The 24,199-nt window shown below is 34.6% G+C and overlaps 2 protein-coding genes across 12 annotated transcripts; both read right to left on the minus strand.

The window, feature by feature from the left end:
• Nucleotides 1-1,468: 1,468 nt before the first annotated feature.
• LOC18445082 (multidrug resistance protein ABC transporter family protein) lies at nucleotides 1,469-4,015 on the minus strand. The gene has a single exon (XM_006855228.4). The coding sequence runs from the start codon at nucleotides 2,225-2,227 to the stop codon at nucleotides 1,598-1,600; it is 630 nt and encodes a 209-aa protein (XP_006855290.2). The 5' UTR covers nucleotides 2,228-4,015; the 3' UTR covers nucleotides 1,469-1,597.
• Nucleotides 4,016-5,473: 1,458 nt separating this feature from the next.
• On the minus strand, nucleotides 5,474-20,365 carry LOC18445083 (calmodulin-binding transcription activator). Of its 11 annotated transcripts, none has more exons than XR_016049841.1 (16): nucleotides 19,888-19,995; nucleotides 19,587-19,629; nucleotides 19,398-19,479; nucleotides 18,498-18,623; nucleotides 16,699-16,814; nucleotides 15,760-15,848; nucleotides 15,107-15,152; nucleotides 13,864-14,029; nucleotides 13,116-13,265; nucleotides 12,963-13,018; nucleotides 11,394-11,675; nucleotides 10,291-11,000; nucleotides 8,401-8,944; nucleotides 7,360-7,671; nucleotides 6,177-6,399; nucleotides 5,474-5,786 (listed from the first exon to the last, which is right to left on the minus strand). XR_016049841.1 is itself a non-coding variant. In XM_011629065.3 (15 exons), exons 2-15 carry the CDS (start codon nucleotides 19,599-19,601, stop codon nucleotides 6,361-6,363), a joined length of 2,733 nt encoding a protein of 910 aa, XP_011627367.1. In that variant the 5' UTR covers nucleotides 19,602-19,629; nucleotides 19,888-19,995; the 3' UTR covers nucleotides 6,091-6,360. The 11 variants fall into 11 exon arrangements, 2 of the variants coding, with proteins under 2 accessions (XP_011627367.1, XP_020529789.1); XR_016049840.1 differs by having other exon boundaries at nucleotides 19,587-19,656; nucleotides 19,888-19,967; XR_016049842.1 differs by lacking the exon at nucleotides 19,587-19,629 and having other exon boundaries at nucleotides 19,888-20,365.
• Nucleotides 20,366-24,199: the final 3,834 nt, after the last annotated feature.

The raw sequence follows: 24,199 nt of genomic DNA on the forward strand, positions 1-24,199 counted from the left end.
ACAAAGACGATTTCTCAAAATAGTAACTTCTTATTTCAATAAGAAAAAATTGTTCTTAAATTCTCGAATTACTAGCGCGCATATTGTATCAGAACTTCAATATGTGGATTCACCCAAAAAAAAAAAAAAATTCAATATGTGGACTTACATACTAAAACTTCACTTCCAATAAATATTGATATAAAAAGAACCAATAATCACCAATTTTTTATAGGTAAAACAAAAGAGTTTCTATTTTGACAAAAGAGAACACAGGAAGAGAAAAAGCAAGATAATTCTTATTGGCAGAGTTCATTATTCAATTTATTTTTCAATAAAATAAAATATAAGAAGGGAGAGACTCTACATTAGATTAAAAATTACACTATCCAATTTATTTTTCAATAAAATAGGATATAAGAAGAGATGGACTCTACACTAGATTAAAAATTACACTATCATCCCATTAGTGTGGTCTAGACTTCTCTCTTAACAGGGTCCCATTCTAGCTGATCTCTTCACCTCTTAAAGGATTTTATAATAGATGAAATAAATGGGATGGTCCTATTTGTGCTGACCTCTTGTTTGTCCCTAAATTGTAGAATAAATAATGGAACATGGTTTGATAGGGCTGCAGTCCTATCAAAATAAGTATAACCTCATCTTAAAACACACTAAAAATTGCAATTTTGGCATAAAAACCTTCAACTTGATCATCTCTGCCTTAACCATTATGATGCTGTTTTTGGGTAATTCAGTAGGGAAGATATGCTTCTACCTATTTTTTTTAGATAAATTAGGGAGTTATCATTTTTTGAGTATGTCAATAGGTGGTGTCAACAGGATTGAAAACCACAATATGGTAACTAGATATGGGGGTGCAACCACCATGATCCAGCGCCTTTCCTACCTTGACCATTATGGTTCGTGAAAAAAATTATGATTTTAAATCCTAAAAATAGTATAATACTTTAACAAATTATCTAAACAATCCATTTCGCTCTAAAAATAAGTGTTCACAGATCCACAAGATCTTTACTATTTTTTTAGCTTGAAATTTCATAACCGATATTAAAAATTGATTTTAGAGTCATTATGGAGATTTCTGATGCCCAAAATGTTTTTTCGGATGAGGATACAAGGTGAGGCTTTACTTTGTTTTCATAAAGCCTAGGCCTCATAAAAATTGCAGCCATAAATAATTTCGAGAGTAAAAACAAGTGCTGCCGTGGAGAATTGCTCATTTTCTTTCAATCAAGAAGCTTGTTTTGACACTGATCAAATGTGCCAAAAATTGATCTTCAAGAAAATTTCTTGAGAACGAGTTTATTGCTATCATAGTTCAACATCTTTTTAACCACTATTATATATGCTTCTAAAAGCCCATTGGTGAGAAGGAAAAAACGAACAAACGAAATTTTACGAGAAAATTGACCAAATTAAAGAAAGATCATTCAAGCTCAAAATTGAATTTAAAAGACGGTTAAGATGTTCAAATGGGCACAGGGCCATTGATTTACTATTTTTTTTTTTTTTTTTAAGTAAATCCTTGACTAATAATTGCCATGATACAATACAAGCATATTTAACATACCCAAAAGAAGAGGTACAAATAAAATTAGAACAACCAGTGCCGAACCTTTTTCTCAACCCTTGTCTCCACTATGGTGTCAAGGGCTGGCTTCCACCCCTTGCCGGAAAACTGCCTACTCACAAATTCCGGCCTCTCGGCCCCAATTTCCGGCAACAATTCCGGCAACTTATATTTCTCACTCTTCGTCCTCTTCATCGAAACCTCCTCCTTAAACGCATCGACATGGCACATAGCGGCTAGCAGAGGGAGAACCTTACGAGAAGAGTACGTTGCGAAAAATGAAGAGAGTGGGTGGTACCTGAAAGATGACTTTTCCTTCATTGGAATCCGGCGAGCCTCTTCTGGTGTCAAGGCCTTGTTCCCTCTCCTCATGGGCAAGACTAAATAAGCTTTGTTAGGTGTAGCCTTGTGATCAGCAGGAAGAGGGACCAGCCGATTTTGAGATACGTCCGGACCCAGTTCGATCACAAAATGATTCGGATTCTCGAGCATGAGCTCGGCTATGGTTACCGGGGTCTCGAGTCGTTGGAGAGTTCCATCAGGAAAGACGATTTTTCCGGCAAGGCCCGAAGAAGATCCTAGAGAGATGTAATTTCCCATGGAAGAGAGAGAATGGCTAAGGAGATTCAATATCAAAGCACAAGTTACAGACATTAAGCATCCTTTTTATTAAGAGGGGGAGAAGAAGGGAGCACCGTTTGAGTTTTAATTTGCGAGGTGTGAGCCAAATGAATGGAGAGGTGCTAGAATTTAAGAAACTACCGTCTATTAAATAACAACGAGTAAATCAAATATTTAAAAGAAAAAAAAAAAAAGTCCATGGCCCCTCCTCATTTGTACGAGTCAATCTTCGTCGTTGCTTTTAATTAATACTGTTTAGCCATGCATGAATTTTCTTACACGTCATGCTCCGTTTGGGCGGTCAAGATTTCCCAGCGAAATCCGACGGTTCGAGATATCTTGTCGGAGGCTAGTGAAACTACATCTCAACCGTCACTACTCAAAAAGGTATTTGTTAAAGCTCAAAAGAGACTTTTCTTCTTTTAAGTAACATTAATTTGGGCATATGGGTTTTGTTAGAAACTACTCCATTGCGTTGACTGCGTAATTTTGCATTAGTGAAAGATTAAGAGGGGGGGGGGGAGAGACTGGTTCTTAAGGAAATGGAGTAGTTTATGAAATGCTTTTTTTTTTTTTGGTGAAGTAATAAGGTGTTAGTTCATCAAATATTTGTTTAATTTCCAAGTCTGACCTACTCCTCCTGTGCTCCAACTGCAAAATATAACAAGTCCATTGGGGACGTTAGCAAGCGTATGAGGGTCACCTTCGCTTCAATGTGGAAACTTTTTTCAAGACTTGGTTTGGTCGTTTCAGCTAAAATCAAGGTCACAGTGGTCATATGTGAGACAAAAGGCATTTATGAAATGTGTAGAGCATTGTTAGGGGTGGGAACAGGTCAGGTATAGGTCGGATCTGAACCCCACATGGACTTGGGTTGGCCTATAGTGATATTTTAAGGTTCTACACACATGCGTGTGAGAGGGTCTCACAAGGTCATTTCCCTATATATAATAACATACTTTAATATGCATTTATATAGACATATATATCGGGTTGGTATGGTTCAGGTTATGGTCAAGTGGACCAGACCCAACCCTCCACATCTAATATCTGGGTCCAAACCAAGACCCAGTCGGGTCGAACTTGAACCAATTTTTAGGCATAACAATAATCATTTTAAAGGCATGACATGCACCCCCACACCCAAGTCACGACATACTGATTTTCATTCCCACTGACACCACCCCACTAACACCTTCAAAAGGCTAACTCCTAAATTATTGAAAAAAAACGGATAACGGGTTTGTCTTCCCCAATGAATTACCAAAAAAAAAAAACAGAAGTATATGATAAAACTATTTATCTTTTATACAAAGAGGTTACAATGATTCTCGACTATTAGATGTACAATTGAGTTGCTAGAGATGTGCCCAGATTCCCAAACAAAAATTCTCAAACCTTGTGACATACCCTAATATGTCTTATCTCACATCCGACATTGGGTTATTGTGACATGTTTATACTGAAACTAAATCATGTTATAGTTTACAATCCCAATACTTAAATCTTATTTTATAACGTTATTTCTTTATCTAGGAACATAAAAAAGTACTTTTTTTTTTTTTTGTTTTTGAGATTGTTCATTAGGTTAAAATTTTTACCTTCCGAAAGTTTAGGATCTAAAAATATTCCTAAATTGAGTTTTACCCAGAGAAGATACTCATGCAGTAGTAAAGGATCCTTTCATTTTCAATAAATAAGGGTGTTCTCTTGTGCAGTGATTGCGGTTCAAGTGCAGAGAGCACTGTATCTAAGTCTATCTTGCCCCAAAAAGAGAAGAGACAAATGAAAATATAGTATTATTCCCTTTTTCTATGATCATCATGCAGATGGGGAAACGACGGTTACGTTAAGTGATTAAGGAGCTGGGCCCATCGCTTTATCAAAATATAACAAAATAATAAAAATAAAATGAGAAAGTTTATAATGAGATCATTTATCTTTGGTACAAGATGATCACAATTGATATTGACTATTGGATGTGATTTTGGATTGGTGCAGTTATTTTATTGACCAAGTTCAAAATCCAAAAGAATTTTTCTCGAACTTTGTGCACATCCAAGCTATTATATTTCACATAAGATGGTTGTAGGTAATTGTGGCCTCTATATATGAAAGGTAAATGGTCTCATTGTATACAATATAAAAAAACATAGGAGCATTTACTATAGGGATTGTATAATTGTAACCACTTTTGAAACAAAGTGGTCAAAATTACCTATAATTATCCGATGTAAATTTTGATAGCTTGGATTTGTTACGAAGTTTGAAAAAATTTCTTTTGAAGTTTGAGTTTTGTCAATAGAATAATTTCAGCCACCCAATTTCACATCCAATGGTCAAAGATTAATGTGACTACCTTGTACCAAGGGTGAATGGTTTCATTCTATATTTTATTTTTTTACTATAAGGAAGAATTGGAAATAGGTTTGAGGTCCAGCTGGGAATTCACCGGATTATAGTTAGTCCACCCTCCCAAAATCCATCTTGCACACTCTATTTTGATCTAAAATTTTAAAATTTTACAATTCGACATCTAGACTATCACAATCCTGAATTGTAAACCCTAAACCAAAAAAAAAAAACATTTTAAATAGATTCATCTGTTGCCCTTTTTATCGACCGTTCATATTAATTCTAAAATGTTCATTGGATACATGTTTTTGGAGATCCAAATTCACGTATTTGATGATTTGAGATGTGTTTTGGGACCTAAGTCCCTAAAAAACAGGGCGAACACGAGTTAGCCGATTACAAGTCCCGTTTGGAAAATGGGGCCATTAAGATTGAGACTTCATACCCATCGTGTCTCTCTTTCAAAATGTGTTTCAAACCTTTAATTATTTTATTCTCCTCTCCCATTCATTGAAAATAATTAAAGTGGAGTACTTAATTTCGCACTCATTATGTTTCCTTCTAGAAAAGTGATTGAAGACACCATTAGTTATTTTACGCTTCACCGGTTCGCAAATGATGATTAAAGCAGCCACCTAGTCAATTTTAAGTAGACTAAGTCATGTTTTGTCAAGGTTAAATATTAATATTAAAGTAGACTAAGTCACATTTGATTCAATATTAATTTTTGATATTTAAGTAGATTAAATCATATTTTATTCAATATTAAATTTTGAAATGCCATATTGTTTAATTGTTTAGGGTATGAACTACCCTACAGTCGAATTCCAATGAATCCTTTCACTAATGGATGGATTCTACGAATTCTAGGAAGCTTCGTGTAAAGCCCCAATTCTAAACTCAAAACATTCATTTACCATGGAATTTTATTCGAACAGAATCATTTACTTTAGAGACAAAATATTGTTATCCTTTAACTCTTTTTGCACAGGAGAGCTGGGTTAAAACCAACTTCCATAACTCAAAAGCAATTAGGAAGACATATCTGACCTCAAATATCAGACATTAACACACATAGAAATGATCACAGATACATAAACATGAATGTTAACAAACAGATCATCAGACATCCCTTACAAACCTTGGACTATCAAATAAACCATCGTATTGCATGTGTATGGATAATGGTATGTTATCCGCCATCTAGTCCCAGATGGACGGTGGTGATCAACCTTACCTGGGTGAGTCATCAGAAAATACAGTCAATGGTGAATGGAATTATGGAGTGCCATGTACCACATATAACTTGTGTATGGTAAACTAAGTTACATTAAATGTTGCCTATTTCCCCATGTTGTTCCCTTGAGCTGCCATTCTTTTCATGAATCAACATCATATAAGCCAATATTTAGTGCTAAACTAAAGAATACTTATCCTGCTTTTATTCAACAGTTAGTCGACCTAAGGGCTCAAATGGTAATAAGACAAATAGCAAGGCATTTCGAATCTCAGAAAGAGAGAACCCAATCAAACATCACAAATCCAAGAAACAAAGATATCTCATGGGCATAAACATTCATCAAAATATGCATATGTAGGTATGTACACATAATCACAAGTCACAAACCTGACCAGCTATAATGCCAGCTTCATGTTAGGCTGTAAACTTCTGCTACCACTAGTATTGCCTTTACATAACCTTTTATCTGGATGGTGTTCATACAAGAAATGAGGGCAACCATTAGCATGCTCCAGCACAGCCGCCACTAACGGCTTGAGAGGTGTCAGCAATGGTTTCAGAGAGGTCTCCATTAGTCCTGGTCAGTATCATGAACTGTGTCGTGTTCCAACTGTCCAAATAGAAATTAGTCACATGAGATTATGATCCACAAACAAGATAATTATCCCCATAAGCTAAACGGAGGAATCAGATTTCATGTAATACATTTCATTCGAAGATGGCAGCAAGTGAAAATCAATCCTCCGAAAACTAAGTTAGTCACAATGAGATTATGATCCACAAACAAGATAATTATCCCCATAATCTAAAAGGAGGATTCAGATTTCATGTAATACATTTCATCAGAAGATGGAAGTAAATGAAAATCAATCCTCTGAAAAATAAGTTATGCTATCACAAGTTACAGTAATGACCATGACATGCATGTAGAACTTATGTATCCTGGAGTTAATCAAAGAGGCAATGTCTCATAGAATTTCAAAATTTTGGTTTTTCACGGATCATCATTGGGTAAACTCAAGGAAACTTTAGAAGGAAAAAATTACTTAGGAGATGAATGAAAAAAGTTAGTTTCCCAGAATTGTTCTTATTCAGGCTTCTACAAACTCATAATTTTCTTTCAAACATTTCCACTACATAATTTCCTGTATGTTTACATTTATGAGAAGCAAAGTAAGGTAGAAACTATCCATAATATGAAATAGGGAAGATGAATGGTAAATCACCATCTCTCATTCATAAATGAACTGAATCATGTGAAATGATCAAGAGTCCATTAACTTTCTTCAGTTCAGCTTATTATGGCAGTTTACCAGAGATTAGGGTATGCTAGACACCTAAAAAAGTTTGGATCTCTTTGGATCACTTATTTAGCACTAGGACAACAAGAAAATAACCTCATGTCTGCTTTCGTGAAAAAAGACCAATTGAAGTGGAGGGCTTCTTCAAACAAGAAGCTGAGGCAACTATTCAATTAAATGATACTACAATGTTTCCCATCTCTTCTTGGGAAACAAAACACTAGAAAACAATGGCATTCTTCATTAAGTACAAATGAAAATATACTCACCATAGCTGCGTCAACTTTAAGCTTGAGTCTTCGATAATCCCTTCGAGCTTGGTCTGACTGAAACATAACTTGAACACTATTGAAGGATCTATCTACTCTTTCTTCTGCAAGTTTTCGTCCAATCCTAAAGAAATCCTCTTCCACAACAGGCACCCCATCCTCTTCTATTTCAACAGGTGTGGTGGGTTCAACCTGCAACCCTCGCAATCCCTTCCTCTTTTGACGCCAGCGCAATATGCCCTTCTCAAGAATCCCAACCGACCATAGGATTTTGCAGTATTGCCTTCTCACTTGGTAGCCTCGGAAAATCGCCTGTTAGATGTAATAGAAAGGAATTCAGCTTCCATTAATGCAAGAAATGGGGACAAAAAACAATTAACAAACTAGGACTTACAAAAATCAATATGACACCAAATTAATTCCTTTGGCACTTTTCAAGATATTAACATACACCAAATGGGGAATTCGTATAAGGTAATTCCTTTGGTGCATTGCAAGATATTCATTGTTTTCAGGTGTACCAGTCAAAATTTCATGCAAGAAGAAAACATTACAAAAACGAAAAATACAAAAATTTAAAAAAGCATTATACTTCCATGTGCATTACTGAAAGGAAAAGTATAGGATGCTAGCTTTTGGGTTCCAAAGAGTTGGCTAGCACCGTCCCATCCATTCAATGTCAACATCAGAAGGTCGGGGTATACCTTCCTCTTCTCAATGTTTGTCAAACAGTTCATCAAGCCCTTCCCAATAAGATTAAATTTATCTTCCAATTGACGAACATAGGAAAGAACTTAAAAAAGAAGGCCAACAATATTCTTAACAACAAACATCAGCTTTTGAAAAGCTCCACTACATTTTCATCAGATTTCCAAAATAAAATTGAAACTTACTTTCCTCAAAGCGTGTGATATCAATGAAAAGCAATTTTTCCAAAAAGCCCCACGATTTTCAGAAATTTTTTGAAAAAAGAAATGGAGACATTGCATAAATTCCCTATAAAAGGCACAAGGAGAAAGGGAATATAGAGGACAAACTTACTTGAATCTTAATAACTTGCCGCCGCATATTTAGAAACTCTCTCCTTATCTTCCATGTACGAAACCTATGTTGTATTCGAACTGCAGCAGCAGTTCTCTTCCTTTGGGAGTGGGCTCTGTAAGCATTCTGTATCTTCATGGCAGAAATAATGGCCCATTCATAATCGGGCTTGGCCAACTGTACCGCCTTAATTCTTAGGTTAAAAGAGTGTTCTCTAAAAGCTGCCTGAATTTGAGAAGCTGCATTAGCAGCAGTTCTAATTGCTGCCATCGAGTCCCTAATGCAAAGCTCTTCTTCGGTGAGGTTCTGAGTGTCATTAGTATTTTCCAAAGAGGCCTCATCTGAGGAACCCAAGTGGCCTGAAATGTGCATATCTCTAAAGTGAGCAGTAAGTGCTTTCTCGCCAAGATAGGCAGCCATCCCTTCAAAACCTTTTCTCAATGCAAGGTCAGCTGCAGTGCATCCACCAGGACAGTCCGGAGTGGGGTCCGAGACTAAGCTTGCGTTGGCACCTGTGGACAAGAGAACAGCGGCCATTTGTTCCCTACATTACAAGCTCAATGCCTCAGAATATGGGGTACAACGCTTCTCTGTTTTTCCCAAAATAGATGGCTTTCTTTTGCTAGTTATGAAAAAGAAATGCCATTAGAAAAGAACCGCCCAAGGAAATGTAAATTTGATACCAGAATTCTAGTTTTTTTTTTTGAACTAGCCGAAGAACAGTAGAATGAACGGAATATTATACAACCCTACTGTGAAGAGAACTATAAAAGATTGAATAGTTAAAACCAGTCTTATGAGGACCGGTCTAGTGCTTGAACATGTGAAAGGGCTCTTCCAGTCAAACTCAGACCAACCAATAGTCATATCGGTCGACCCTTTTTTCCAATATAAAAAATTAGAAAATTTACTAAATTATCAAAAATTCAATAAAAATCAGAAATACATCAGGTCAAACGAATGAAAGGATGGTAAAAAAGTTTGGTGGTTCCAAGATTAGCTGACTACATTAGGTAAAACCCATGGAATAATTTTACTCATTTTAGATAAGCCAATTTTTAAAAAATGGACATAAAAAAAGAATAGACTTTACTCCATTTGTAACAAAATATTAAATAAAGATGTTATGTTTGAAATAAACTTTGTTCACAAAATTATTTAGATAGATTGAATAAATTGTCACGACAAAAGGAATATATCGTACCCAAATTTTAGTAAGATCTCAAAATGAAAAAGAAAAATGAAAAAATGACAAAAAAGGAAATAATTTTGACAAATTTGACCTTTGTATTTTCTTGAAAAAGGAAAACAAGATATAGTTTTTTTTTTTAATCATGATTTTTAGGAACAATATTTGGCAACTAAAAGTTCCCATGCAATCAAAATGAAAAACATGGAAAGAAGGAAATCCTGTAAAAATTTGGCAATAAATTTGGAAAAAGAAGGAATTAAATTCAACTTTCCCAAACCAAATTGGTTCAATAGAACCGACAAAACCAGCTATCGAACCGCTTCAACCAGTCCAATGCCGGTTTTGGCTGGTGCTATGTAATTCCTGGTCTAGGACTTCAATTGGACCAGACAAGGTTCTAGTAGCCCGTTCTGCCATTCAGACTGTAGGTCCAGTTCGGTTTTAATAACTTTGATTAAATCTTTCACAAATCATACAAAAAGCAAGTGGGTGCAGTATATTTCACTCTAAGTACACTAATCAACAACTGTTTATCGGAAACGTCTTTCCCACAACATGAGACCGATTTTAGTGTTGTCTTGAATATATAGAAAAGACTACTAGGCGCAAAACACAATGTATAAACAAAACCTAAGGTGGAAAAATTTTTTGGTCCATTTCACCATGACAAGGTCATATGTAAGTATTGAACTACACACCTCCCACAATATGCAGCCCAGTGTAGAGCCGTCCAACCAGAGGCATCCCGAAAGTTTATAGACATGCCTGACGCAGAAATAGGATAAATAGCCCAAGCATAACCCAGGATAGCACACAAATGTATAACTCCTTGCCCATGACTATCTTTGACAGCTGGTCTCCTCCCTTCAACCACTGTTTCTAGAAGCCATTCCCATAGTTTCCCTTTTAAGGTCAGCTCCATAAGATTGGATTTGGCTTGTGAGAGTGATATATTTTTACTCTTTGTTGATTTTAGTAGAGATGTCCACTCTTTTTCATATGAGGAGATTAAGGACGAAAATCTTCTTGCTTCCCTCATGGCCTTTGGAGTTTCTTTGCTATAGAGGACTGCAAGGCCTTTAGTTGTAGAGAATAGTAAATGGGCAAGCCTTACTTGAACGTCAAAATCATCCCACTCAAGCTCATCAACCTTTGGTGAAAAACCAATGTTATTAACTTGGTTGCTTGAAAATGGGCGATACTCAAAGCTGTAAACCTGACTACTAGGAGTCCGGCAATCCAAGGTCAAGTAAAAATCATATACTCCAGAAGAATGAGGTGGCGCTATAAACCTGAGAACTCCAGGTTGGATTATCTCTGCAGGAACAGTGACATCACCAATCACACAGAACCAATTGAGCTCCTCAAGAGTTGCTTGAGTTTCAAGGAGATACCCAGTCACTATAACCTGCAAAATCCAATAACCCATACAATGATGATGAGAACTTGAGCTCATCACAGAACTCAATATTTTGAACACTATATAAATGGTAACTATACTATGATCCAAGGGAACATGAACAAAACACACCCCATGGGGCCAAAGCAATCCATAAAATAATCAATAAGGAAGAGAGATGGGACCGACCATTGGGGTCGAGGCCTATTGTAGTTGGTCGGACACTCTCCATCAAAATATATCTCTTTAATGTACGGTGACCAACCCAATGGACTACAGCATTTCCCTAGTCCATTGGATTGTAGTACAGTTTATGATAAACATGGAACCATAAACAAGAAAGTCCCATTGCTTCCAGTGAATAAATTAAAACAGCAGATGGAGTGGCAATAGAAACCACACCTTTGTCTCTTCTGTCGCAAAAGCCCAAGCAGGTGAAATGTCAGTTATGTAGAAAACTTGCCCTTGTCCAGGAGAGCCAGGGGGGTTGTTCTGAACATAATTCATAATTGTGTTGTAAGTGTCTTGTGGCTGCAATGCATCATCATTGATTAGCGTCTCAGATGGGGCTGACTGAGTATACTGATTTACTGCCTCCTGATCTACGCAATTTCTCTTGAAATTTGAGTCCATCAGATGGCTGGCATGCCTTCCCTCGGTGTTGGACAGAAGTACATCATTAACCTGCAATCCAAAATAGAAGGAAATCAAATATCATCAAAGAAGGGGAAAAATGCGAAGCAATAAAGAAAAAAGGGGAATCAAAGTAATAAAGGTTGATTTAAGCTCATTTTCATAATTAAGCTGCAGCTGATTGAGTCAAAGGGAAAACATCTCACCAAAGAGATTTAAAAGATAAAACTTATGATGAAAACCCATTCCAATGGTTTGCATATGGCACGCCATATTATTTTTGCATTTGGGATAATGATAGGTACAGTATAATGCAATGTACTGTTGAAATGAATGTGACGGAGATAATAGGAACAACAGAACAGGAAATCACCCCATAGCGGATCCCACTCTCTCTAGAACACACTCAATCAGTTCAAAAGAGTGTTTAAAACTTGTCGTGTTGACTCTTGAACTCTCCCAAGTCAACTGGACATGGCAGAATGGTGAAGCTCGTCAAGTTTCACAGAAGTCGACCAAATCTCACAGTTCTGCCTTACATTTTGAATAAAATTGGGGGAGGCCTACATGACTCAGCCAAGCCAAGTGGCTATAACTATGCCCAGGACCAGGTCCAACTCCAAGCAAGTTTTAATTTACTTCTAAATATGGTAATGGCCCCAACGGAACTTATGGTAGACTTTCCCTTTCAATGAGTTCGAATTATCATTATACTGAGCAATGAAAATAGAACTTCAAAATCACATCCAGATGAGATGCCCTTATATGTAGGATCTCACAATAATCAAGGATATTAAGACCAGAAAAACAATGATCCAAAGCTAAAGGCACCAATTAATATTCAGAAGCTGTATTTATTGGATCTGTTCCTTGTACGATCTAAGTTCCAAAAATTGAGGGACTACTCATTATCAAAAGGTTTATAATCAACAAAACATGAAGATAACTCTAAAATTGTTCAAGACTAGAAAGGGACTACCTTTGAATTGACTTCAGAAGGCCCAGGATTACTTAATTTTTTGTGAGAAACACTTGTATGAATTTAACCTACATTAATTCTCCATCAACCATTCAAAACTCCCTTTTTACTTAATATTTATCCTTGGTCAGTCACTCACAATTAACATTAATAAATCAAATTCTAAAACATAATCATATCTATTGTGCCTCTAACATTTTGCCGCCAACTGTGCCTTGCGCACATGTGTCTGTGAGAATGCATGTGTGAATGACTTAGTTGTGTGTCATCAAGAAGATCCCCAAACATTTAAACATAGAAAATTCATATAAAGTAGAAAGATTCAACCTACAGTAAATGAATCTAACAATAACACTTACAATAGCTACAGAATCCTTTTGGTCACATTGTGCCCTCTCAGAAGATAAATCTCTCCCTGTTACATGGCAATGTTAGGAAAAAGGGGGAAAAAAAAAGGAGAAAAGAAGTTCTCCAACTAAAATAGTGTAAAGCAAGGGAATTTCTGAGATAACCTTCATCAGGAGCAGTATTAAGTATACCCAGAAGATCATCCCATTCATATGTGTTTATTTCATGAATGATTGACTCAAAATTTCTCGTTTCTCCAGCTCCAAGAAACTGGTTTCCCATCTCAGCTGATTTGTATGCAGTGGAGTCGGCACCTGATAGAGCACCAGATCAAAGCTAAACTTTCTCATCATGAGCAACACAAATATCTATGTCAAAGACAGCTAAACAAGGCCCAAAACGGTAATGATAAGAAATCATCAAATTCATGGGTCAGCATGATAAACTAAGTATAAATTTTAGCAAGCTCATAATTGAGGGGAATCAAAATTGCTGAGAGTATAATAATACTCTAGTGGACAATAAAAAAATCTGTATTCCATGAGGTCATTGCCATCCAGCAAAGTGAACAGTGAGGGAAAGGAAGTGGGACCCAAGGAAACCGCCATGAAACCAACAGTTTCAATGGGCAGCAGTAACCCCCCAACACATCATAACTTCCCAGAGTCCAATCAATTACAGCATAGTTCGAATGAACTAAACTTTACTAAGAACGTTCAAGGTTCCATATTGTAGAATGAAGTAACTTCACTAAGAACATTCAAGGTTCCATATTGTAGAGAGTTCCAGAGCCATGTAGCATTATGTGCAATGCAATGTCCAATCAAGAAAATTAAATTGACAACTCAATAAGAAAGTGAAGTAACTTAATTTTCGGACGACACAACTCTCTATCAGTAATTAATTTCTTACCAGGATTATTCTCTTCGGAAGAGATAACAGGTTGGTCCAAGTAGCTTGAACCTGAACTGGAAGTCGATGGAGTAGATGGAGAAAGATGAAGTGCCCTTGGCCGACCCAACAACGAAAAAGCCTCCTTAGATTCCTTCCGCGAAGAGATAGTACCATTTGCAGTATCCTGAATTATGAGGGATAACCAGGTACTCACTAAATATGAAATTATCCATTTTTTCAAAAAGTAAATTATAAAACTGGATATGAGCATTGGGACATTGTAAGTTGCATAGAAAAAAATCAAACACCGGCTGATAGTTGTTGCATAACTGCTAATGCATCCTTAACAATGGGAAGAATGTCATTATACAACTCTAGATCTGATAAATTACTTAACCTCAGTATGACATGAATGGTAGGAAATCAAATTACAAAGCTTTTGCTCCAATGAACAATCGGCATGGTGAAACCCTTCAATTTTCAATGATTCGGTAGAAAATAAAAAAGCAAGTTAATCTAAATCCAAGAAGGGCTATAAGTAATCACAGCCCTCTCAAGCCCGTCATATGGAAGTGCAATCATCAGGCATTAAAAAGAATCACACTTAGTCTATAATAAAAATGTAACAGCATCTCTGATGCACCCATGCTAAAGCAAGGAAGAACCCAAAGAAATGGGTGCATCAGTAGTGTAACAACACCAATACACATACCAGATACTCAAAAGATACTTGTAAATGTAAAATGACTTAAATATAAAAAAAGGTGTACCCATAAAACATAATACTATGCCTTATAATATGGTAAATGGATGTGTCAATGTGTTTGACTGGGAAGCACATATTTACGCGTTGTATAATATGTTATAAGTGTTTAATGATTTTTCTGACAGGTTACTCATATCAGTGTTACACTTAATGATTTTTCTGACAGGATACTCATATCAGTGTCTGAGTCCTGGATGTCGAGAAAGATACAGTCATGTCCTGCTTTACATATCCTAGGATGTTAGAAACAAAGTTGACTCCACTAAAGAAATATGCTCTCTGACACAACTTTTTCAAACATAAGTGCAACCATTATGATGGAAAAAACTCCTAAGGTAGAAAATATATCTCATAACATTTGCCGCAAACATTGGCACTAATTGGCATTTCAAATCACAAATAGAGACCCCTTATGCAAGATAGTTTAAATCCTAAGAAAGGCAAGCAGGGTAAATCCAATGCAAGTCAATATCCAGCAAGGGAAAGCAAGCGTACCTCAGAGGTATCACGATAATGTACCAGGACAATGTGTGCATGTTCACTGTAAGAATAGGTAAAAGAAAGCTTCAACAATCAAAGGCATTATGGGAAAACTGAATAAATAATGATTTGTTATGCATCTAACTAGTGCACTATGGCCCCATCTGATATGAGGGTAAAAGTTTATAACATAGATGGCCAAGGTGCTGGTGTTTATGGCACGGAATCCCCACTTGGAAGAATAGCATATTGAAAGCAATACAAAATAATTCAAGTTAAGAGGACAAGGTTGAAAATGGAACATCATTTCTTCATCTTAAGTAAAACATCAAAAGGTAATCAATATACAAATTTTTATTCGATGTCTTATGGGGAGGATAGCAATTAGCCAATATGATGTATACACTACAATGTATGAGATAATTTACTATAAAACTGTTGAGACGACTTGCTGACCCAGATGGATATTTCTCACAATATTTTTTAGAGAAATGGCTATTTATCATAATATTATTCTAAATTTTTCAAACAAATCATCAGAGCATGCCACATAACAATACATATTACACTTCAAACTTCAGCAACGTGCTAAAACTGATTTGTTTACAATTTCTACTTTGTGATGAGTAGCATGTGGATGAAGAGTTGTGCATACGATTAGAATATACCTATCCAGTAGCCAATAAGATCTTCGAGCAAATTTGGGCTTATCCAGGCCATGTGCATAATATACGTGGATCCTCTCAGCATTACCAACCTGAAGTGAGAAACAGTTAATGCGGTAGGCACCTGTATTCAAGTAGTATTGGAGTTCAAAGACATTTACCCAACACACATATTCGCATGCACAGAGAAAGCGAGAGAAGAAAAAAATCAGCAAACATATAAACTTTTTTTCTTTTTTCCTTTTTAAATGTTAACTTGGGACCTATGAGAATGGAACTCTAGACGTCACATTGTGGCACCTCCCAACTTGACCACCCATGCCTAGAGCCTGTTCTCAACATCAAACACTACTACCGAATCGCAATACGGATTGATATCTTGCCGAAAAAGAACTTCACTTTGACGATCCCTGTGCAGTTCAATTGATCCAAATTACAGGTCCTAATTTCTAAAAGGAATTCCATGCAACTCTCTACCATCTAAACTTGCCACTATTAGCTGAATCGCAATGCTAAACCCACAAAAATATCCAATATCTTTGAAATTGGCAGTTTCTAAACAAAAGAACAAAAAATTGTCCAATTCACAATAACAACTAGGAGAACTTGCATCCTATCCACACTTTAAATGAAGCATGCTCATTAGAAAAAATACCTAAGGAACCTGTCAAATGCAATGTTGGCAATCAATGTCCAAAGAAAAATAAAGAAAATGTATGTGGTGATGGATAAAGAATGGGATTGATGAGCAAAATATGCATGAAATGGTGGATCGCTCTCTCTCCATCACCATCCATTTCAATAGATGGTAGTGACCCATTGGACTATGGTTTTTCAAGTTCCTTGGACTAGTTTGTACACCGTCCAATAAAGCAAGCATAGCATTGCAGTCACTGAAAAAAGCATTGCACCACACAAAACTATACCGTTACAGGCTCTTACTTTTAATTGTTCATGAGCTTCTCGAACAGTCTTCCCATCTTGCTTCTTCTTCCAAACATGGCCGTCTTTGCGAAAGTTCCTCAGCATCTTACGGTCAAACAATACAATTGTACCATCTATGTACCATTATATTAAAAAAAAAGGCCAATCAGATTTCAATTTTCCATGCTATTTCAGCATCATCCATGCAGCTTTTAGCATGAAGTTCTGGAATTAGCTTTCATCCAATGTCAAAAATATTCAATAGAGCAACCTAGTAAAAGAGAAGCCTAATTAAACAAAAAGAACTAAAAGTGCACAAAAAAGGGTTAAAATGGACATTAATTAATACTCAGAGACATACATAATATACCCATAAAATTAACCTTTGAACAGAACATCACCAGATAATCACTTAATTCCATTTACCATCCCCAGTTATGAATAACATAGCATGTAACAACTATCCGTATACAAGATCGAGCTTTGTAATAGCATGCTGAGGACCCAGTCATTTTGATTGGGCCTTTAGGGTAGTCAAATGAATGTCTAGCATAGAATGACATAGGCATGATTTTACGCTACTTCTTACTTCATCTCATTTTATTCTTGACGCCACATTCACCAGGGGTGCAGGTGTAAAAGCATCAATTGGAGCACAAAGGAAGTTGATTTTGAACAGCATAAATATTTTGCTATGTAACATGCCAAAAGCATGCAAAACTTTGCAGTTACCAACCAAGAAAGAAAAAAAGAAAATAAAATAATTCAGTTGCCTCTCAGAAGTAGAAGTTTTCGTTATTGTGTATGTACCTACAAGTTGTATTCAGAAATGTAAGTTTATGCAAGCAAGTTGTATTCAAAAACCACATTTTGATCTTTTATAAGGTAAGGAGGTCTCTCTAACATAACACGATGTATGGACACCATTTGGAAATTCAACCTTAGGCATGTTAAAATAGCCAATTGGCAGCTATAGATAGATAATATCATGAATCTATGTTATAATGAATTGAATATTGGAAACTATTGCTAGCCTAGACCAAGAAACTAAATATTATCAATACATGAGGTATAATTCAGAACCTGATAAAACAATTTTTACTGTTTATTAAAAAGGATAACCAGAACAAACAAGTGATCATTTATTTAGATGGCACTCTTCTAAAACTGCTGACAGAACAAATTTTTAGCACCTAACAACATGGATAGGGAAAAATTTCAATACATGTTCAACAAGATTTTTATTTATTATATCCTAATGTATAACAAGACAAGGAAAAGCCCCTCATAAGTTTCACAGAATATCAACATTCCCGGATTTATGTAAAATATGCACATTTTAAGCATATCATTATATGATTTAACTTTCCCATGAGAGTTAAACAGACTCTGCAATTCTTCAATAGCAAAGGACATCCCTATAATATATGACTCAATCCATATAATATATGACTCAATTTCCAAAAATCTGAGATTATGAAATTTAGTTAACACGATGGCCACTGTAAAAACCTTTTGAGTGCTCTAGAATGCATAAGTTAAAAATGAGATTTCAAGATCAATATCAGTATGAAGGGTAGATGTTTACACCTCGTGCTCTTGCCTCCAAGTGCTAGGAGAAATATTACAATGAGATTGAAACAAAAAACACATAACAGTAAGAAATTTACAAAGCAAGAAACCAGGATATGTATTTATTACAGGATAACAAGTGTAGAGAACAAAACCACAGTGCCGATCATGAAGACTCTTTCCTAAGCAAATTCACATGTAAAAATACATGATTCAAAAAGAAGTGAAGGAAAGGAAACACATACTTTCTGGAGAGTCCAACGGTTTGACATGGACATTAAACAATTTGTAATTAGACAAAATCGCATGGATCTCATTAGGCCTCAGCCACCTCGTTGTAGCCTCAGTGGGTATCTTCCCAATTTGCAATTCTGCACATATACCATGCCAAAAAATAGTTATCAAATACTTATTGTGAAAACAGCACATATTTACAAAAAGTAGAAAGCACTAAAAAGCTGAACATAACTTGGCAAGAAACGACATGAAAGTATAGGCAGGCCAATGAATGAAAACTTTCAACTATTTTTTTTCTTCATGTTATTATATGTAGGACTCTAATTCAGATAGCAAAAACTCCAGATAGATATAGAGCAAATGCTTTATAATAACTCATACAAAATCAAGCATAGCCACCACAATACAATCTCGGCATCATGTTCATTCCAGAGTTACTACTGGCGCATAATTTGAATAGTTTGCATGATCTAGAAGACGAGAAAAATATCTTTAACACACACACCCATGCACACACACACACACACAACATGCACATACACATACATGCGTGCACCGAGAGAGAGAGAGAGAGGTGTATGGTACAACATGCGAAGAATACATATATGTTCATTTTCAATGTGTTTTAATGATTCTGACTTTCTTCAACTAAACTTCGTCCCACCACACTCAAATTACAGTAAAGCAAGTCTAATATTGGCAACCAACCAGATCAAAGTGAAGTAATTTTGCCATTGTCATTAAAACCTCAGTCTCCATAGCAACTCTTTCAAGAAGACGTACCCACCACAAAGGAATCTTACAATATTATAATAACAAAATTTACGTTATTAAATAATAGAATTTTAAATAAAAACTAATCTCAAATCAATTACATAGAACTGAGAATAATTACTGAAGCACTATACCTTCCAAAGTGCGAAACCCATGAATTTCCGAACCTAACAAACAGTCTTCGCTGCCCTCTAAGAGATCCCTTCTACTCAATCCCTTCAAAAACAAAAAACCCAACTCAATTTTACCCAAAAAAAAAAAAAAAAAATTTTGAGAAAAAAAAAAAAATCGGAATTTGGAATTCGGAGAGAGAAGAAACAAACTGGATTCTTAGTCATTCTCAGATAACCCAAGCCTCGCAAGTTTCTAGTCCTCCAAAGAAGAGAAAAGCCTCTTAAAATTATCATACAACATAGAAAAAACAAAAGGTATAACCATGAATTTCAGTCTTCGCTGAAAAGAAATTGAGGAAATCAAGAAGAAGAACACATAAACTAGAGGAACACTATTCAATACTGTTTCTATTGACAAAAAAAATGAGGAGACCTTGAGAGAAACGAAGAAAGCTAGAGAGAGAAAAGGGTGTGAACAAAGGGTAGCTCAGATAAATTATTGAGGCTATACCTGTGTTTTCATTTTTGGGTGGCGTTGAAATCGTCCGAGCAGTCGAAGTGTACAGAGAAAATGGTTGAATACACTGTCTGTAGTCCGTATGAGACCCTTTTTAAGGCTATTTTAATCCATTAATTTAATTGCCACATAAATAATTCCTTTCTTTAAAAAACTACGTTTTTACATGATTGTACGTTACTTTATCGAGAATGATTTCGGGTTTACTGATGGGAATTCACCCATGAAAAAAAAAATCAACCGAAAATATGAAAAGCCAAAAGATTTCTGTAAAAAACATTGGATCCTATGGAAATTTGATATCAAAAGTTATCTGAATGGTGTGAGAATCAATTTTTATCTTTAATTATAAAAAACTTTCAAAGTGGTTTATATCAACTTGATCTATAAACGCATCAAAATCTTGAAAATAAAAAATACTGATAATATATTGCAAGATGTAGTATTCATTAGGATTTGAAATCTCTCTTCTTCTTTGACCTCAATTCTACCTTTTAATATATCAATCTTACAAACTTTTACAAAACAAATTTTAAAGATTTTAGATGTGGACCTCAATTCTGCCTTTTAATATATCAATTTTATGAACGTTTACCAATATTAAAAGCATTTTTTTTATTGGTAATTCAATGAGGATGACGAGCCCTTACCCGTTTGTGAAATCGTTAGTGGTTAGAAACCTAGACCATGTTGGGGCACAAGTGATGCTACTACCATGACCAAACCCCATTCTCATATTAAAAGCAAGGTGAGGTTTGTATTATGCAAATCCATGATATATTATATAAGCAAGGTGCACCCTGATTTTTGTCGTAAGATGTAATTCTAGTATTTAAAATAATAATAAAGGGTGAGAACTCGGGGAATCCATCTCACCAACCACTTTTAATTATCTCTTATCGCGCCCTAATTGCCACCTAAATCTCTCTCCATCTATTTTTCTAAATCTCATATTAACTTCTCTTTTTAAAAGATAATAAAAAATAATTTCTACTTATCTTTTATTTTCCCTTATCTCTCCCCAATGAATCCCTATATCTATCTCATATCTTCTCTTTCTACCGGACAATAAAATATAATTTCTATTTTGTAACTAATTCACAAAATCCTCTCACCTAGCTTCCTATTCTTAAAAATAATACAAAAAAATTAATAACACTAAAATTTTAAATTTTTGTAATTTTTTCTCCATGACTATGACTTGAAAATATAGGTTCAACACTAATTATAAAATTTAAATTTTTAAAAACAGTACAGATCGAGTAGATCTATAAACACTTAAAAATCTTGAAAATTGACATTTTAAATAACTTCTTATCAAATATACTATTTTTAAGAAATAATTAATTTATTTTTCTTCATATCCATAAACTTTGAAGCCGATATCACTTCAAAGGTTTTCCGACTTAAGAACACTCTTTTCTACTGCACCTTTGATGTGCACCTTACTTCCTTAGTATAAGATTCCGACCTTACACGAACTATTTCCTTGTTAAAAATACCTTAATCAGCGTCAATGAGACTTTGAAAGAATAGGCAATAGCCATTTGACTCAAGGTAAGTAACACAAATGTATCTTGTGATGAATTCTCTATCCAACCAATTTGTTGAAGGGAATATTACTGTTCCAAGTTGGGAATCTGAAAAGCGAGGGGCATTCATGTCATCTGCCAACTTCATTATATTGAAGCAAGATAGTATTAATGTCTTTTTTTTTTTGGGGGGAAATTACTTAAATGTCTGTTTTAATTTTTGTTATTACTAAAATAACAAATACTTTTCGTTATTACTTAGCCCTACATCATAGGAGAATGGAAAACTGATGACCAAGCCCATGATACCCTACTTCCAAGAAGAGATCTCTTGTCGATTCAAGCTATGGGAATATCTAGACGAGGCCAAATTCCTCTCAATATGCTGGGTGAAACTTACCAAAAAAATGCTGGTGTAGGGGAGAGAGAGAGTTTAAAAAAAATGTCATTCTTATATTTGTAATGTAGAGAGAGAATACGCAGAGGACTCAAGAGAGAGAAAATTATTGAATAATAGAAAAATTTCGGTTCTTCAAAAATCGAAATTGTTGATTTTGGTTTTTGAAAAATGAAAAATGGGTAGTTTCTTTTTTTAAAAAAAAATTGTTATGAAATCCAAAAACAAACATATCAGTAATAACGGAAAGTATTCGATATTTTGATAATAATGAAAACTAAAACAGATATTTACATAATTTTCTTTTTTTTTTTTTTTGTTTCTCAACAAGCAACGCATAACTATAAGTTTCTTGGAGAGACATGACTTGAGGTAAATTAGATGAAGGGATTTCCAAAAGGGAAACCAACCATATTAGATGATCTTTTATAACACAAAAGGTACTTCAAAATTCATATATATATATATATATATAAAGGTGCTGCTCTCATAACTCGAACCCACGCTCTTGCAATGGCTACCCGAGTTTTTGACCATCACACCAAATGATGGCTTATATATATATATATATATATATATATATATATGAAAAGTAATTATTTATTATTTTATCAATTGTCAGCTATTCCAAGTCATGATCGTATTGTTTGATGGGATGTTTGGAATTAAATTAAAATAAATAAATAAAATATTAAATAATTCATCTATGAGTTTTGCAAAATTTCTTTCGTGAAAAAGCTAAGCTAGGTCCTAATCACGTTTTGAAAGTCCTTCTAGGTGTGAATTAAGTTGATGTGAAATATAGAAGGGTTTTCTAAGGAAAAAAGCATATTAAATGGTATTTTATAGGATATTTTGGACTCAAAACATTTTGAAAAAAAAAAAATCACCTAACATCAATCGTTTAACAATTTCTCATAGTTAACTATTCTAGCTCATGATCATGTGTGTTTGATGGGCTTTTTGAAACTAAATAAAAAAATAACAAAGTGTTGTATCATTCATTCATTCATTTCATTGTAAATCACAATAGCACCACATTTCCCCTCCTTTACACCCTCAACTTCAAGAAAAGGCTATTCAAACAGTTGCCCTTCTCTCTCACTTTCACTCTTATCGGTGGTTTTGAACTTTTTTTTTTTTCACAAAACAGCTTTTTGTTTCTGTATCTGTCTAATGTGTGGAACCGTTTTTCTATGATTCATTTTTGGATTTTCTCTCTATTTAAGTGGTTCTGTTGATCTGTTCTTCATCTTACAGATGCGGTATTCCGGATCCAACTTTTCCTTTTCAAACTCGAGTGGTTTAGGGGTGTTTTGTGGAGCTACTTTTGGAGTAATATATACCATTAAAAGCCACATTTTGGGATGTGTCTCTCTCTAGAAATGGACATGAAATCGTTTTTATCAAATTTTGATCGGTTTTTGGGTCCACTCATCGTTTTAGAAGCAGGCAATTTGGATCCAGTTGGTGAAATATCTTTTCATTCTAGATGTCTTTTCAACACGTTCTTTCTTTAGTACACAAATATTTCAATTTATGATGGACATGGTTTCCATGCGGCCAGTCCCGCACATTGTAGAAATGGTAATAGATATATATTTTAAATATAATTGGGAAAAATTTATATTTATATAGAGCTTACCTTAAATTATAAACAATCAAATTAGAGCCTATCTCAAAAAGTTTATTAAAAGACGTTCTTTTGATGCCTAAGTATCCTCAAATTGATCATCTCGACATCAAGATGCATGGACATGAGAAAAAAATGGATTTCATGTTTTGAAAATAGTTTATTTGTAATGCATTTTTTGACCGTCAATTTTCAAGATTTCATAGATCTATCGATCTACACTATTTTTTAAGCCTTAAACTTTACTAGTAATATGCAAGTGAGTTACACGTGATATTTAATATTAATCACTGAAACATATTTGTCATTGAAAATATTTTCAATAAAATATTTATAGGAGTAATATTATCTATTTTTCTGCCTTTCACGTAGCAAGGCTTTGCATTTTCTTTTTTTTTTCAATTATTTTTTGGGGACAAAATTTAGTTATAATTATAATATAATTATAAAATTAGAACAAATAATAATTTATTTTTATCAATATCTAATTTTTATAATTATTATAGAAATATATGTGTAAAGAAAATATTTAGACTTCAGGCAATCAACGAAAAGTTATAAATGTAATATTCTAACAAGAATAAATTATTCCCACATAAATTTAATTTATTTTAATATAACTATAATTACATTACATTATTTTACAATTTATTTATTACAAAATAATAAATATAAATATAATATATATCATATTTATTATCCAATTATGAAAATAAAGAGGAGAGATGGTGTTACTCTGGCTTA

This window comes from Amborella trichopoda, chromosome 2 (assembly GCF_054954075.1).
Source record: "Amborella trichopoda isolate Santa Cruz 75 chromosome 2, AtrichopodaSantaCruz75HAP2 v2.0, whole genome shotgun sequence".
NCBI classification, from domain to species: Eukaryota; Viridiplantae; Streptophyta; class Magnoliopsida; order Amborellales; family Amborellaceae; genus Amborella; species Amborella trichopoda.